Source organism: Pogona vitticeps, chromosome 4 (assembly GCF_051106095.1).
Source record: "Pogona vitticeps strain Pit_001003342236 chromosome 4, PviZW2.1, whole genome shotgun sequence".
NCBI lineage: Eukaryota > Metazoa > Chordata > Lepidosauria > Squamata > Agamidae > Pogona > Pogona vitticeps.
The window spans coordinates 82,419,843-82,436,850 of NC_135786.1; the positions used below are offsets into that span (position 1 = coordinate 82,419,843).

Below are 17,008 nucleotides of genomic sequence, written 5' to 3' on the forward strand. Positions count from 1 at the left end.
GAAATTGATCACCAATCAATTTTGTGTAGAACAGGACAGCCAGTTGCAAGGCAGTATAGAACTAGAGACCAAATTGCTGACATTCTCTGGATTATGGAGAAAGCCAGAGAGTTCCAGAAAAACATCTACTTCGGCTTCATTGACTATGCAAAAGCCTTTGACTGTGTGGACCACAGCAAACTGTGGCAAGTCCTTAAAGAAATGGGAGTGCCTGGCCACCTTGTCTATCTCCTGAGAAACCTATATGTGGGACAGGAAGCAACAGTTAGAACTGGATATAGAACAACTGATTGGTTCAAAATTGGGAAAGCAGTACGACAAGGCTGTATATTGTCCCCCGGCTTATTTAACTTATATGCAGAATACATCATGCAGAAGGCCGGACTGGAGGAATCCCAAGCCGAAATTAAGAATGCCGGAAGAAATATCAACAACCTCCGATATGCAGATGCTGATGGCAAAAAATGAGGAGGAATTAAAGAACCTTGTAATGAGAGTGAAATAGGAGAGTGCAAAAAACGGCCTGAAACTCAACATCAAAAAAACTAAGATCATGGCCACTGGTCCCATCACCTCCTGGGAAATTGAAGGGGAAGATATGGAGGCAGTGACAGATTTTATTTTCTTGGGCTCGATGATCACTGCAGATGGAGACAGCAGCCACGAAATTAAAAGACGCCTGTTTCTTGGGAGGAAAGCGATGACAAACCTTGACAGCATCTTAAAAAGCAGAGACATCACCTTGCCAACAAAAGTCCAAATAGTCAAAGCTATGGTTTTTCCTGTCATGATGTATGGAAGTGAGAGCTGGACCATAAAGAAAGCAAACCGCCGAAGAATTGATGCCTTTGAATTGTGGTGCTGGAGGAGGCTCTTGAGAATCCCCTGGACTGCAAGGAGAACAAACCTATCCATTTTGAAGGAAATCAAGCCTGAGTGCTCACTGGAAGGACAGATCCTGAAGCTGAGGCTCCAGTACTTTGGCCATCTCAAGAGAAGAGAAGACTCCTTGGAAAAGACCCTGATGTTGGGAAAGTGTGATGGCAAGAGGAGAAGGGGACGACAGAGGATGAGATGGCTGGACAGTGTCTGCGAAGCAACCAACATGAAATTGACACAACTCTGGGAGGCAGTGGAAGATAGGAAGGCCTGGCATGCTCTGGTCCATGGGGTCACAAAGAGTCAGATACGACTAAATGACTAAACGACAACGACGAAACTTTACTTAGATCAAGGTTCTCAAACTCAATTTACCTGGGGGCCACTGGAGGCAGAATCTGGGTGAGGCTGGGCCACATCACATTTTCCGCCAAGTGGAGCAAGAGCCTGAGGAAGCCGTCCAAGAGTTTCCTTAGCCTGGCTGGGGCTCCGAGGAGGAGGAGGGGCACGCGAGCCCTCGTTGCTGGCCATGACTCCCTCCGATTCCTTCTTCACTACCACCACCACCAGCAGCAGGACAAAGAAGTGGAGAAGGGAGGGAGTGCCGGTGACCGCCTAGCCGGGGGGGGGCAGAAGGAGGGCACGACATAAAATTTTTTAAAACCCTCACAGAATCGCCTTGCCAAAGGAGAAAAGCCCCCATCGGTACCCGTGAATTTAAACAGAATGGGGCCGGGGCCCCCACAGGTGTGTGCTTGCATGCACAAACACACACACACACACACACACACACACACACACGGAGGTCCGGCAACCTTACTCTGAAGGCCCCCCTAAAAAAAAGTCACACTCAGCAGCAGCAGCTACCCCCACCATGACAGAGGAGCAAACTTTGCGAGGTGAGCCCAGGCAGCCTCCAGAGCCGAGGTGGCTGAAGCAGGATGAAGAGGAGGAGGAGGAGGAAAAACCATCAAGCACTGTGGTGGCCACTGGCCGGGCTGGTGCTGGGGGTGTTGAGAGAGAAAGAGAGCCAGAGAGCCACTTCCTGGAAGAGGTGGAGGCGGCGGCAGCTGCTGTTGGCGGCTTGGAGGCGCTCTTTGAGGATGGGCCCGGAGCGAGCTTTGCTCTCAGGCATTGCTCAGCGGTAGCTCAGTTGCTTGGAGAAAAGGGCCAGCAGCACGCCTCGCTCACCGGCTCTCCCTCAAGACAGTGCCTCTTGCACCTTCCATCTGAAACTGCAGTCTGCCAGCTGGCAGACAGGCAGGCTGGGTGGCAGGCAGCAGTTCCGGATGGAGGGTGCAAGACGCGCTGTCTTGGGACAGAGCCGGCGAGCAAGGCGAGGCTTTTTTTAAACTCTTGACAGCAGTAGACACGTGGGCGCTTCAGGGGGCAGGCAAGGTGGGGGCCGCAAACTATCGTCCGGCGGGCCGCAAATGGCCCCCGGGCTGCATATTTGAGACCCCTGACTTAGATGGTGTAGCTTTACTGTGTGGAGCTGCTGTATTTAAATTAAATTAAATAAATAAATAAGCAGAAGTCGCCATTTCCATGGCTGGTAATAGTGAACACTACATATGTATACAACATCTTGCCTGTAAGAGAGAAAATAATTGCACACTGGAATGTCTTATTACAGATGTGCAAATCTGTGTTTTTAGACAGCTCCCAGAATGGGAGAATGGCCATGCAATTGGAGTCTGAGAAGCACAGACCTTCACTCCTCTACTTGTTACATAAGGAATGTGTATGATGACTGCATAAAGCACTTCAGCTGCAGCAAAATAAACTTTCCATCAAAGGATCTAATTCCCCAACACACACATTTCTTGGTCTGCTAAAACTGCATCAAAAGCTAAATTACCGTAACAGGTGTCCCCAAGAGGCAAGCCAGACTTATAAATTGCACTGGTTTTATATTCTTCTTCTGTCTTAGGTGCCTCCTCACAGAGAGATGGGCTTTATAGCGTTTTCTCCTCTGTTGGCTTTTTGTTTGTTTCAGAATCATTCTCTACCCATAGTAACTTCCCTTTCCAGTGAGATAAGAGGTAGGCAGACTCATATACTTTCTCCTTTATTGGGAGAAAGCAGATAAAGGAGTGATGTTTCAGCAGAAAACATTTAGAGGGGAGAGGGCTAAGGAAACTAATTTCTCTGCCCAGCATAGGACAAGACTGCTGTATGTGTATTTTTGTAAAACGAAACTACTATACTTCTCAAAAAATATTGGCTGCCTTTGAACATTTCAACGGATGTGAGCAAATGCCTCTTTTGGGTGGCAGTTACCTCATCAGGGCATCTTCTGTCTTGTTAAAGATTTAAAAGTGTCGCGGGGAAAGCTCAAGACGGTTGTTCTAAAACAGACATGTAAACATTGTAGTATTCATGGTGATGTATATTCACAAGATAGGGTTTTGTGTGTGTTTTTTTTTAATTTCTTAGCCTCCAAAGAAGGAAGTCACAAGCCTTTGATCCATTTTGTCAGTTACAATTTCTTATCTTTTACCAAATCCAGTGAACTGCAGATATGCAGCAGATTGCATCTGTCACTTGTACACTGAAGAGTGAATTACAAGATTGGTAGTGGTGACATCTTACTGCCCAACTGAAAGAGCATACACTTAATAGACCAGAAACATCTGTTGCAGTTATGGAAAAATGTCTTGAAGACTAATCCTAAACCAGAGAATGATAGAATAATAGAGTTGAAAGGGGCCTATAGGGCCATCAAGTCTAACCCTCTGCTCAATGCAGGAATCTTAAACAAAGTATATCTGCCAGATGCTTGCCTAACTTTATTTCGAATGCCTCCAGCATTGGAGTGCTCACCACCTCCTGAGATAATTGGTTCCATTCCCTAACATTTTGGATGTGTTTCCTGATATTCGGCTGAAATCCGGCTTCCTGTAACTTGAGACCATTATACTGTGTCCTGCGCTCTGGGATGATTGAGAAGAGATCCTGTCCCTAATTTATATCAGTATCTTTCACATATTTGAAGAGTGCCACCATATCTGCCCTCAGTCTTCAAACATATACAATAAATACTATAACTTAACATTTCCCCTTCAGTACTCAATAATACTGCCTCCAAATAAATATCAGGATAATTGAAACTATCCATTACTGCTACATTGTGTATCTTTGAAATTCTTCCAATTTGTTTTTCAGAGCTGTCATCCTCATCTTCTTGACTGGGCAGCCAGTAGTAGACTCCAGCTACCGTGTTCTTTCCCTCCCCTTCCTAATTATATTACTCCAGATGCTTTCAACAGGATAACCAAGCTCATCTTTCTGTATTTCTGTGCAAGAATATGTATATTTTACATATAATTGTGGCCCCACCTCCCTTTCTATTCTTTCTTTTTGAACTATTTGTATCCTTCAAGTGCTGTATTCCAGACATGGAGGTCATCCCACCAAGTTTCAGTTGTCCCTGTCAAGTCATATTTACCCTAATGAACTAAGATTTCCACTTCTTCTTTGTTTCCTGTGTTCCTTGTGTTCATATATAGGCACCAGAGATTGTGTGATTTGTGGCCTGCTTTCCTTCATACATTTTTATGAAGACTGTTATTAGGTCCCATTAGAGTTGCTTGGTCTGTTCCTCTTACTCTGCACAAATGTCTTAAAGTTATATTAGGGAAAATCCAAAGAAACCAAACCAAATGAAACAAAAGATTCATGTGGCACTTTAAGGACTAACTATTATACTTTAATGTGAGCTTTCATGGACATGTCCACTTCGTCACACATTTAGAAAAAGAATTAAATGTTGAATGAAATACCATTTACATACCAAATATTAATTGCCTCGTGGAAGCGTGGTATATTTTACATGCAGTAATTTGGCTTATGTTGTTTTAGAGCTCTGTTGTAAACAATTCTCAGGAGACAGAAAACAGAGATCAGGCCTGGAAATAAAAGAGAGGAGGGGTGGAGGGAGTAAAGACTGAGATTTACTTAAAGCTCAAGAGGGAGAGAGAAAGAGAATATTAAATATAAAGCTGAAAGAAGATGGCAAAGCAATCCTGTGTGTTACTGCAGGGAATGTTGACAGTTTTTACCTTTAAGCCTTGTGATAAGAGATGGGCTTGGGAACTGTGAAGAAAATAACTGTGGCAATAGATGACAGCAGAACTATTACATTTGGTAATGGCTTAAGAAACGTAGGCTTATAAAATTAGAATTCATAAGGGACACCTGATTCACAGAAGATGCTATTTGTTTGTGAGAACTGCTATTATGATGATATTGATCAAGGATCTGTCTTCCATGGGTGAAAAGACTCCACTCATGAAGGCACCACTATCTGATTTTCTGGGACCACAGCCCACCACTCAAGTGGGGTTCTCTCTGGTACTTTCAGGAACAAGGGACTCAGAATTCCACTTCCCTGTCCCAGTTGCATATTCTTTATTTATTTATTTATTTATTTATTTATTTATTTATTTATTTATTTATTTATTTATTTATTTATTTATTTATTTATTTATTTATTTATTTATTCGATTTTTACCCCGCCCCTCTAGACAATGTCTACTCGGGGCGGCTTACATCAGTTAAAACAAGTTAAAAAACATATAAAATGCATTTATACTAATTCTTGATTTTACATACAGCACACTAAAGATGCATACCTTCAACATATTTTGCATACATTTTTCCCATGCAAAGGGGAAGAAACACCCCTTACCCAGAAACATTTGTTGCCTGAGTTAAAACCTGGGATAATGAAACTGGGTAATTTGCAAAAACAGAGAGAGGAAAATACTAGGCTAATTGTTAGAAATCCAATTAGATCCAAATCCTAAATGTTCTATTCTGCAGAGTAAAATCCAAAGAAAAGTCTAATTTCTTTTGAGAACACAAACACATAAATACTACAGCTTAAAAATTTCCCTTCAGTACTCAAAAATACTTTGACTGTGGCAGAAAAGAAATGCTTCACTGACTGTTTCCCGTTGCACATGAAGACTTCAAACTGAACTGTCCCAAGCATTTCTCTGCTGAGAATATCAATTGAGGAGAAGATATGTATCTGGATATCAGTATGTCATGTGTAGCTGGAAGTAGATAAAAAGCCTGTCAGACAGAAAAAGGCCAAGAGGTTAGGTTTCCAAGCAACTACATGCAGCTAAGGAGTTGAAAGCTCAAATATTTTGCAGAACCCTTCAATAGCCAGCAGAGGATAGAGGGATCTATATGTTGTGAGATGTTTTGAAAGACCAGTGAACTGACTGGCTCCCAGAACTGTATAGTTAAGGATTCTGAAAATGCGGTGTAGGCCACCTTCTTACTGACAATTGGATGTAGAAGTGTATGAAAACCTTACTGTCAAGATGGGTTATTAAGACTGATAAACTGACAGCCATAAGGGTTCTGTAGAGATTATTGTCTCCTGACTGGTCTACAAGGTTATCTAGGAGCCTTCAAACAGTAGAGTCAGCTGCCTCTACTGCAGCCTTCCCTCTAAGGCCTAGCCTCCCTGCCTGCCCTCTTGAGATGGTGTTGGAACTCCACTGCTACAGCCATAATTCAAACCACTCAACGTCTTTGTGCCCTATAGAGAAAGAATATGTATTGCAATTGAAGTCTCTGATCCTTGGAACATGAGTGTAACGTTCAGCCCTGCCCTCACCTGTCCGTCACAGCTGGGCAGTGGAACAGCAGCCAATGAGGGGACGGAAGGTGGTGCTAAAGGGGGAGGAGCTGGGATATAAAGGGATGTATGGTGTTTGAGAGAAGAGTTTTGATAGATTAGAGATGAGAGTTAGTTATAGTGAGTGAGAGAGCCTGTCAGTGTGAAATAGTCTGTGTGAGCCAGTGATTTAGTAACAGTGATTGACTTATTGATTTTTTCTTACCAGTGATTTACTATTCTTTTATTTCCTGTAACCAATAAACCAGTTTTTGTTTTTCAAAGTTACACTTGTCCTTCTTTTGATTTTCAAGGATAAGTTGGTGGCAGCAGAGTTTAAAGTGAAGTAGCAACCACTCTTTGAGGTTTGAGGGTGGCTGTTACAATGAGCAACTTGGGTATTTGTGTACAGTATTTGTGCTGTGGCAGGAGCACTAGGTTTCGTAAGAATACAGGTTGGACTGCTTTTGTTAATATCAATCATCCTCTTGGACTAGCTCCATGGAATGGGAACAGGAGGCACTATGTTGCAGTGTTTCTGTTCCTGCCTGTGGGACTGGCTTCGGAGAGTGGCACTGGGGGATTTCTGTTCATCCCCATGGTGATTAAGCAATGGGATGACACAGAAATCCACTCTGCCTTCCACACTGTTCCGTATCTACATGAAGCTTCAGGAAAAGGTCACTTGAAGTTTGGGGGCTGAATCCTGCGATAATAATTATTTATTTTATCATTTGTTTGTTTCATTTGTATGTCACCTTTCTCCCAGTGAGAGGACCCAAGGTGGCTCGCCATGATCAAAACAAATTTCATGAAAACATAAATTGCAAAGTTAGAAAACGATTAAATGCATATTAGTAATTAAAACAGGTGTCAAAACATTTAACAGCTTTAAAGACACACTCAAAGGAGGAGACTCAGTTTTGCTCAATTTAATTATTAAAAGGTCAGGATTTCACCTGATGCCAAAAGGACACAGGGAAGTGAGCCAACTTAAGTTCCCAAAGGAGAGCATTCTACAACCTGGGAACAGCAATAGAGGAGGTCCTCTCTCACATCCCTGTTAGATGAACCTGGTGATGGCAATGGAGCCAAATAAGGTTTCCTCTGAAAGTCTGAAGAGCAGGGAAGGCCCATATGAGGAGATATGGTTCTTGAGGTAACCTGGACCTAAGCCATATATGAGGCTACCTCCTGCAACTGTGCAGCTGTTGTAACAATTTAGCTATATGTGAGCTGAAACTGGCCCCAGTCAGCAGTCTGGCTGTGAAATTTTGAACCACCTGAAGTTTCCAGACCAAAAAGGCAGGTCTGCATTGAGTTCATTACATTAGTCCAAACAGGTTGTAACTATAGCGTGTGTCATTCTAGCCAGACCAGAATCTCAAGGAATGCATGCAGGTGGTGCCCCAGTTTAAACTGTGGAAATGCACTCTTGTTCCCTCGCAAAACCTGGGCATCCAGGCTCAGAGATGAGTCCAGGATTACACCCAAGCTATGAGATTTGAGTTGTCTGTAACCCTGTCCAGTACAGGCTGAATCCCTATTACGTGATCTGCCTTTTGATTACCCCTGCCTTGTCTGGATTAAGTTTTATGTTCTCCCTCATCCATCCCATTATTGACACCAAATAGAGTAGCGTCAAATTAGGTAGACAACCTGTTCTGGATGGGTTTGCACTCCCTTTGAAGGAGCAGGTACATAGCTGGTAAATACTCCTTGAGCCATCTTTATGACTTAAGGCTCAGGTGAGCCTAGTGGCTTGGAGTACTTGGGACCATCCAACTACAATTAGCCCTCCAATTATAATTGTCCATGGGCAGGGACAACCTAGCTACAGTCATTCATGCACTGGCAACCTCCGGTTAGAGTGATGTGCATTTTACCTAGAGCTGCAATTGAAGATGACATGGATGCTGCAATGAGTGCAACATATGGCGGCCAGACTGCTAGCAGGAACACCAGTTCTAAAAGAGTTACACTGCCTGCCAGTGTGCTTTTGGTCTACGTTCAAGGTGTTGGTGATGACCTATAAAGTCCCAAATGGCTTGGGCCTATCTCTTCCTATCTATGCCTGCCAGATCATGAGGATTTGTTGATGAAGCCTCCAACATGAAGGACAGTCTATCATATGGAGACACAGGAGAGGGCCTTCTGGGCTGTAGTATCCTAATTATGCATGTTCTCCCCTTAGAGGCTGGACTGACAGATACTAATCTCATTTTGGCACCAAATTACTAATCTCATTTTGGCACCAAATTATTCACTAGGGCTTTCAAGGATCAAAGATCATGGTTTTAGGACTCTCTGCAGTTGTTGTTTTTTTTTTTAAATGAAGGTAGTTTTAATTTTTAATTGGTACTGAATTATTTATAATGCTTTTATTGTTGTTTTCCACCCTGCGATTTCAGAATATAGGATGGAATATAAATGCTAAAGAAAGAAAGAAAGAAAGAGAGAAAGAAAGAAAGAAAGAAGTTTAGATCTTGAAGTCCAAGAACCTTGTGGCACAGTGGTGGTCAAAGTATAGCCTACAGACCACATGAGCCCAGAGTTTCTTGCAGACTCTCACCTACCATAGGGATAGTCAGATAAAAATGTATGTATAATCTTGTCCCTTCTGCAAAAATAAAACAGCAGATGGAATTTGATCCCTTCCGAGTATGATCTTCCTGTTTTTAAAAAATTTGGAGGTTGGCAAGGTCTGCAGCAGTTTCTAGGGAAGGGTCATTCCGGCTTTTGGATTTCATGATTCAACCCATTCAAGTAATTCAGGTTTTGTCCTTAAAATGGGCTGTTCACAGCCAAACCCTACTTAACCAAAGTAACATAATTTTTAAAACAGCAGTATCAACAGCTTAATGTCCGGTCTTGAGGTTAGAAGATTATCTCCTCCCTAGACACTCTGAAGTTGCCCATTTTTGCTGTATCACTTTTGTGCCCAGGCTGGGACTTGTTTTTCAGAACACAGGTCCTTGGCATTCCTTGCATTATCTTTTTTCATGTTGCCCCAAGTTTCAAGAGAAGCTTGTTGGGCAGCATGGTCAGTCATTTCCAGAGAAAGGAGACTTGGAACTCTCACTGTGTAGATGGAGTTTACTGTGTAGTCTTGTCATTCATAACCTATTGTATGCAATTTCAAACCTCTGTTGTCTGCTCTGTATTGCAGTGTTTTTAGGCATAGGTTAATGGTGTAGTTCTCTAGATTTCACAGTACAAGTGTTCATTTTATGCAACTGAAATATTTATAACAAATATCTATATCCCCAGGGACAGTTAGAATGAAATAACTTCATAAATACATCATAACGCTTGCTCTAAACACTCCATGTCCTGGAATGTTAAAAGATGGTTAGCAGAAATCTTTTGAAGCCTGTGAACAATCTGTTCATCTTAAGTTACCATGGGAACTGGTATATTAAAGATTGGGAATGAAATCAATTGTAGATGCAAAGATCTGTAGTTTCTCCTGAACAAATTTTGCCTTCCATGTTACTCACACATGCTAACTGTGTGGGTTTGCTGGTTTTTAGAGGGGTGCTTTTGACATGTTTGAATTTTTGTTTTCACAGTTACAGTGCTGCTGCAGTGGTAGTGGGTGTTGTTGGTTGTCTTTTGAATTAAAGTGTATATACATTAAGCATATAGAGGATATTTGCTAAAATCCTTGATGAGACACAGCAATCAGATTTTGAAAGCCCTCCAATTGAGAGTAAGACAAAAATCTTTATTTTTCCTCATAAGATCTCTGTGGTTCACACAAAACTATTGTCCTATTCCTCTGAAAAACAAAGTGCTGATATACAAGAAGAACAGATTGGCTCATTGTCAAGAAAGAGGCCGATAACCCATCCAAGGCTTCAGATTAATTTCTGTGAATTTAAGGAGCAGTTGTCTCAATTTTGTGCATTTCTTGCTCCTGTTTAACATGAAAAATGTCATCGTCTCAAATGTGAAGTCAGAAAGCAGGAGAAAATCTCATTGAGTTCTCATTCATTTTCTCCTAGGCAAACAGTTCTTAGACTGGTCGTACCAGACCAGTATTAGACACATGTGCATCCCAAGTCACATGGGGACAAATAAAATGCAACAGGATGGTTCTGAACAGAAACGGGCAGACTGAGAACTAAATGTAATGGAGAGAATGTTAGGGAGAGGAAGGAAGGGACATAGATGGAGGATCTCAAATCATATTTATGTAGGGGTTTTTCCTTTTCTAACTTAATAATGAACAAACAACCTTACCCATCTGATGTCAAAAGGTGAAATATGTTTGTGTGACAGCAAGTGAGGACATGGACATTTATTTTCTGATTCTTAAAAATTCCTTCAAAACATATTCACGTTAGGTTTTGCTAAGTGCTATTGGAAAACAACACCCACTATACAAATATTTCATCTATTTTGTGGGTTTACTTGAACTGCTTTGCTTTATGAGTCACACACCACCATTATCGCCACCTACAAGAACTGAGTGGTTATATTTCCTCTGACTGTAACGACTTGCTATCGACGTTTGGTTACAATAAAAGGCAACTTAGCTTTCATGCTCCATTTAGTCAAATCCTTTACTCTATAGATTTAACTGTTTGACTGTTTTGGTTGTTTTTCTAAAGTTGGATTCACACTGGAAAAAAGAACTATGTGTTGCCATAGATTGAGATTTATTGTTCTGAAGCTACCAGTAACCACTTCTGAGTAGTCTCTGCCTAGGAAACCCTGCAAAGGGTTGACTTGTGACTTGACAGCACAACATTGTCATCATCAGTTCCTCTGTGATCATCTTAACCATTTAGAGATCTACATATTTGTCTGTGCTGATCTTTTAGTTAAATGCTGCTGTAAACAGTTGTTTTAAGTTTGCTATTGCTGTAGTTCTTGCTTTACACCTAAGTTTTCATTCCTTCCTCTTTGGTTTCCTTTTCCACACACATCTAGTTTCCTCAGTTATAAAACTGAGGACAGTGCCTGTATGTTTTTTAAATTTGTCTATAGCTTTCTTCTCTTTGTAGGTGTCTTTAGAAATAAGTTATTATTATTTATTTTGCATCATTTGGTATGGTCATTCCCATAAATAATTGAATTATTGGTATGTCATGTCTAGAAGTATGATTTTCTTTTTCCATTAGAATTCGTGGTCCATCTGACAGAAGAGAAAATATGCTAATGTTACAGTATTTCCAAGCTTTTATTTCAGTTACATTAAAGAATTAATTTTCAAGTTGAAAACACTCATGTATATATAATATGTGCATTCAATTTAAAACTGACTTATGGTCAACTCTAACAGGGCTTTCAAGTTAAGTGAGATATTTAAGGAATGGCTTTTATCAGTTCCACACCCCCAGTCAGTTTCCCTGGCTGAGCAGAGATTCAAACCCAGGCTTTCTGAGTCCTAGTCTGTTCTTCTACTGCTACACCACGCTGGGTATCCCATGTGTGCACATGTGGGCGTTCATGTGTGTGAGATTTTCATAGAATTATACCCTGATATTTTCTTTCACCACATTTAGGTTCAAAATCAGAATCAGAAGTAATGCCTTCTTTAGATATTTTGGACTGAAACTTCCATAAGCAAAGAGAGCTGTAATATAAAATATCTGGGAGACTCCAAGTAGGAGATGGAAACATAAGAATTACCAGCAAGTTTTCCTGCTTGCCTTAAATAGAATCTTCCCCAAATTCATATCAGGAGGAAACTTTGCATTGTACTGTATGCAGTGCAATCAGAGATTGATAGCCCTGCTCCAGGAGCTTGCTGTGAGGAGCTCCTATAAAATCTACACATACACACAGTGGGTTTCCACCCCACCCCATTCCCATGGTGTTTCAGCCAATGTTTGCATGTTGCCATAGTGCAAGCCAATGTCAAAAAGCCTCTTTTCTGCAAACATTGTTATTGCCTTCTAAGAGTCTGCAACCTTAGTAATTAATTCCTGTCATGGTTTGTTTTAAATTCAAAATTAGAACAATTTTAGTTTACAGGGTTTTGAACATATGATAAAGCCTTTCTATAAGAACCAGGAGCGGCCAGGAATTCAGTGTTAGGATCTAAACAAAGCTTTCACACATTGAAGCTATAACATGATAAACACTTTTGTCAGGACGAGACAATGAAAATAAAAAAAGGGGGGGGGGAGATTGCACCAGTGAATGAATGAAGGAAGGAAGGAAGATGTTGCAGAGATGTCTGTAATTCAGGCAAGCTTTGTGTTTGAGAAATCAGATTTCAGAGGACTCCTGTGCTTAGGTCCTGAAGATGTTCACAAAGCAAAGCAAACTCCAGTAGGTGAAGGAGGCTCCTGCTGTGATAACACATAATCAGTCGTTAAAGATTTTCCTCTTCTAATCAAGGATTATCCATGACCTCTGTTTCTGTTCAGGGAGAAAGGGCCAGATTTTAATGATGTTCCTCAGTGAGAATCCACAATAAATAATACTGTGTGATAAAGAAGGAAGTTATTTTGTGGCTTCTCTTTTGTCTTTATAATGGGTTCTAGCAGGTGCGCGTTTGTTTCCGTTTCTTTTTGGGAACCTCCTTCTGTGGTTTTTGTTTGTTTTGTGCACAGAAAAACAACATAATATGCCAGCAAGAAGGGCAAAGGGGAAAGAGTGGTGGAAGGAAGAAAACCAAGCTGTCTTGCTTGGTCATTAGAAAGGATGGGGACAATGTCTGTGAATCAAGACTGGATATGCAGGGCATTGAAGGATGGATCAGCTTCATCTTGTACATAGTGAGTTGAGATGGTGATAAAGGATCCAATGTTCATTTAGCCTAGAAGATGCAGTGTGAGCAGACGCTTGGGCCAGAGAGCTAGGCCTGGGTGAAATAAATATAGAGGTGAAATGGAAAGCCAGGAGAAAACTTGTAGCCAGTGACAACAACAGAGTCCATGTGCAAGGCGAGTAGAAGTAGTGGTGTACATGTGTTTGTCACAAAGAAGGCTAGGGGCATGGAGGATGGGTCGTTAGTGAGGGATAGTGACTCCTCATGTAGTTTTACTAAGAGCACAGACGTGTGTGTGCCAGTGTTTAAGGAGGAGTTTAGATACCGTTCCCAGGCAAATTCCAGAAAAGCACAATTATTTGTGCAGCAGGAGTTGTGTGAGCATATTTGGACACAACTGCTTCCCTGTTGGGGTCTGTAATTCATTAAATTGCGACTGGTGAGAAAGGAGAACAGATTGAAGGAGGTGCCTGAGGAAAGAGAGGTGGCAGAGAAAGAAGGCAAGAAAAAGAGTTAGCGAGGTCAAAGTGAGTGGATTCAATTTTAGATTGAAGAAAGAGGCAATGTATGAAGAAGATGGCGGGAAGGCACAAAGGGGCAAGCTTTTGTACAGAAAGAAAAGGGGGGAAAGAGGTTCTCCAAATTCTTAAAGTACTGCTCAATTCAGAAGGTCATACTCAGAAAGGAAGACATGGATTTATAGCAGGTGAGCTTTTTTGAGTCTCCTTTTTTAAAATCAGCCTGTGTTTTAATTTGCTGCCAGATGCAGACAAGAACACAAGTTAAGCTGCTGAACAAAGTGAGTGAGCTGGGGTTGTGGATGAAAGAGGCAAAGGCTTCACTGGGAGGGTGGCGTGAATACGTCAAGAACTCACAACAGTGGATAGTTAGAAGTGCAGAATGCAAAAATAAATAAATAAATAACTCTGACAAGCAGGCAGGAGGCATAGAGGAGGGTGCTTCAGAGAAAGCCCACTGATTATTTTTGTTTTCAGTTCATCGTTCTGTTCATACCTATCTCTTGTTGTGATTATCAACAGCAAGGCATCACAAAACAGGCTGCCCCTTAGTTCCTGGAGAGTGAAGCAGGTGAAGGTCAGTCTGTGAACTCTGCCTTCTCAGTTGGTAATATGCAGATTAGTTGATATATGTGCAATGACCAACTTTCAGCTTCATAATGCAAGCTTTCCTCTTCATTTTATCCTGGTTGACCTAGAAACAGCCTTCACCTACCCCCCCCCCAAATGTTTTCAGGAAAAGTTCTCATTATGTACACTGGATGCCTCCATATCAGCTTACTGCATTTTAATTGGTACACTGGAATTGCCAACATAAAATCTACAGCATTCATCACTTTGCGGAAACATAAATGCACGTTGTCAGAGTTCATTTGAAGGCACTTGAGAAGCTGTGTTTAAAAAAAAAATCAGTCCTTAGGAGACAGTCCAGTAGGACTAAGACTGTGGACAGATATCCCTAACAAGTCTATTTTAATAGTGGTAGAAACAAATGCACAACTGTCCAATTTTTAAAAAATATGTCATTTGCTTATTTGACAGGCATATGACCAGTCATGTCTTTGTGGACCTGTGAATGCAGAAGGTGAGTGTTACCAGGTTTTGGGGCAAGCTACCATCATAGATAAGCTGAAGCTGCTTTTTGCATATATAGGCAAGTCACAGCTAATAGGTATGAAGTGGTACCTCATGACTGCTAATGTGCACACATATGATGTGTGTTTGGACTGTTCCAGTGGTCTCAATGGAGAGACCAGATATGTATGCACAAGTACGTATAGATCTGCTGCCTTCATTGACAGCTGTAAAGGCGGCATAGATCGGAAGGGACATGCTACAATTAAGAATGCTGTCAAACATTGCTTTTAAAGCCTACTAGAGCATAAATGATCCCTTTGTGGATCGATTTAACCACTCTTGGTACAGTGGTTAAACTGCACTACTGCAGTTAAGACACTGCTCATGATCTGAATTCAATTCTGGCAGGCTCAACGTTGACTCAGCTTTCCATCTTTCTGAGGTTGGTAAATTGAGTACCCAGTTCGCTGGGATGGGGGTACGGCACTGTGTAATTTTCCTAATTAAATTGTAAACCACTCAGAGAGTGCTTTAAGCAGTATGGGGTAGTATATATACATAGCACATTGTATTGAAATTATTGGTAAATCCATTATTTTTTTAAATAAAATATTTATTCATCACTCCTAAAGCCTTGCCCTCTCGAGATCATATTGAAGGATTTTAAAGAGTATCTTTTAAAACAATGGGGAAAGAAACAACAGCAAAAAACATGGTGGTAATTAACATCTCCCTCTTCAAATAATGATTAACAAGTACATGAAAACGAAGAAACCAACACATAATTTTTTAAAAAATACTTAAGTAATAGTGACAAATTACTTCTGAAAATTAATATTCCAAATTCTGAAGAGAGGTTTGTGTTTGTGTCTATGTATACATAGACTTGTGGCTTCTCAATTTATAGGAGGTTACTGGGAAAAAATCCTGGTCATGGCAGGGTGATATAAAGTTACACCAGCATAAATCTTCTGGCCATTATGCCAAGCAACAAGGAATTGCACTATTAAATTGCAAAATTGGTCAAGCTTGTCAGGCACAACCAATGTGCACTGTACTAGGAGAAGTGCTTTATGGATAGCACTTCTGCCTCATGACTAGCAAAACTAAAGTGGGTTGCAACAGGATTTTGGCCATTGTGAAATCAGTTATCTGCATGTACATATGGACAATTCTAGCAGTAGATTCTATATTATAGTGGTACAGATTTTACTTTCTTGGGCTCCATGATCACTGCAGATGGTGACAGCAGCCACGAAATTAAAAGACGCCTGCTTCTTGGGAGGAAAGCGATGACAAACCTCGACAGCATCTTAAAAAGCAAAGACATCACCTTGCCAACAAAAGTCCGCATAGTCAAACCTATGGTTTTTCCTGTAGTGATGTATGGAAGTAAGAGCTGGACCATAAAGAAAGCTGACCACCAAAGAATTGATGCTTTTGAACTGTGATGCTGGAGGAGGCTCTTGAGAATCCCCTGGATTGCAAGGAGAACAAACCTATCCATTTTGAAGGAAATTAACCCTGAGTGCTCACTGGAAGGACAGATCCTGAAGCTGAGGCTCCAATCTTTTGGCCATCTCATGGAAAAGACCTTGATGTTGGGAAAGTGTGAAGGCAAGAGGAGAAGGGATGACAGAGGACGATATGGTTGGACAGTGTCATCGAGGCTAACAACTTGAAATTGACCCAACTCCGGGAGGCAGTGGAAGACAGGAGGGCCTGGCATGCTCTGGTCCATGGGTCACAAAGAGTCGGACACGACTAAACAACTAAACAACAACAACAAGGTGTTGTACAGGTCATGTTATGGCTGCTGTGAGAAACCCAGGCTAGTGAGAAGCAAAGCAAAAAGCAAAGCGTGCTGCTTATATACCGCCCCATAGCGCTTCAAGCACTCTCTGGGCAGTTTACAAGTTAATTACACAGGCTACACATTGCCCCCCCCCCCAGCAAGCTGGGTACTCATTTTACTGACCTCGGAAGGATAGAAGGCTGAGTCAACCTTGAGCTGCTACCTGGGATTGAACCCCAGGTTGTGAACACAGTTTTTGGCTGCAGTACAGCAGTTTAACCACTGTGCCACAAGAATGTAGTTTGTATCAAGAATCCCCAATGAACTCCAAACTTCCCTGGTTTCCAAAGAGGAAACTCGTGGCATGGGCAGTA

At 41.5% G+C, this 17,008-nt stretch overlaps 1 protein-coding gene across 2 annotated transcripts in view; it reads left to right on the forward strand.

Annotated features, from left to right (window-relative positions):
* AK5 (adenylate kinase 5) overlaps positions 1-17,008 on the forward strand; it is a 132,532-nt gene that overhangs the window by 86,343 nt on the left and 29,181 nt on the right. For both annotated transcript variants that reach the window (XM_072997816.2, XM_020794687.3), the window contains exon 9: positions 14,804-14,846. In XM_072997816.2, coding sequence (XP_072853917.2) covers positions 14,804-14,846 — 43 coding nt within the window. The remainder of the gene's footprint in view (positions 1-14,803; positions 14,847-17,008) is intronic.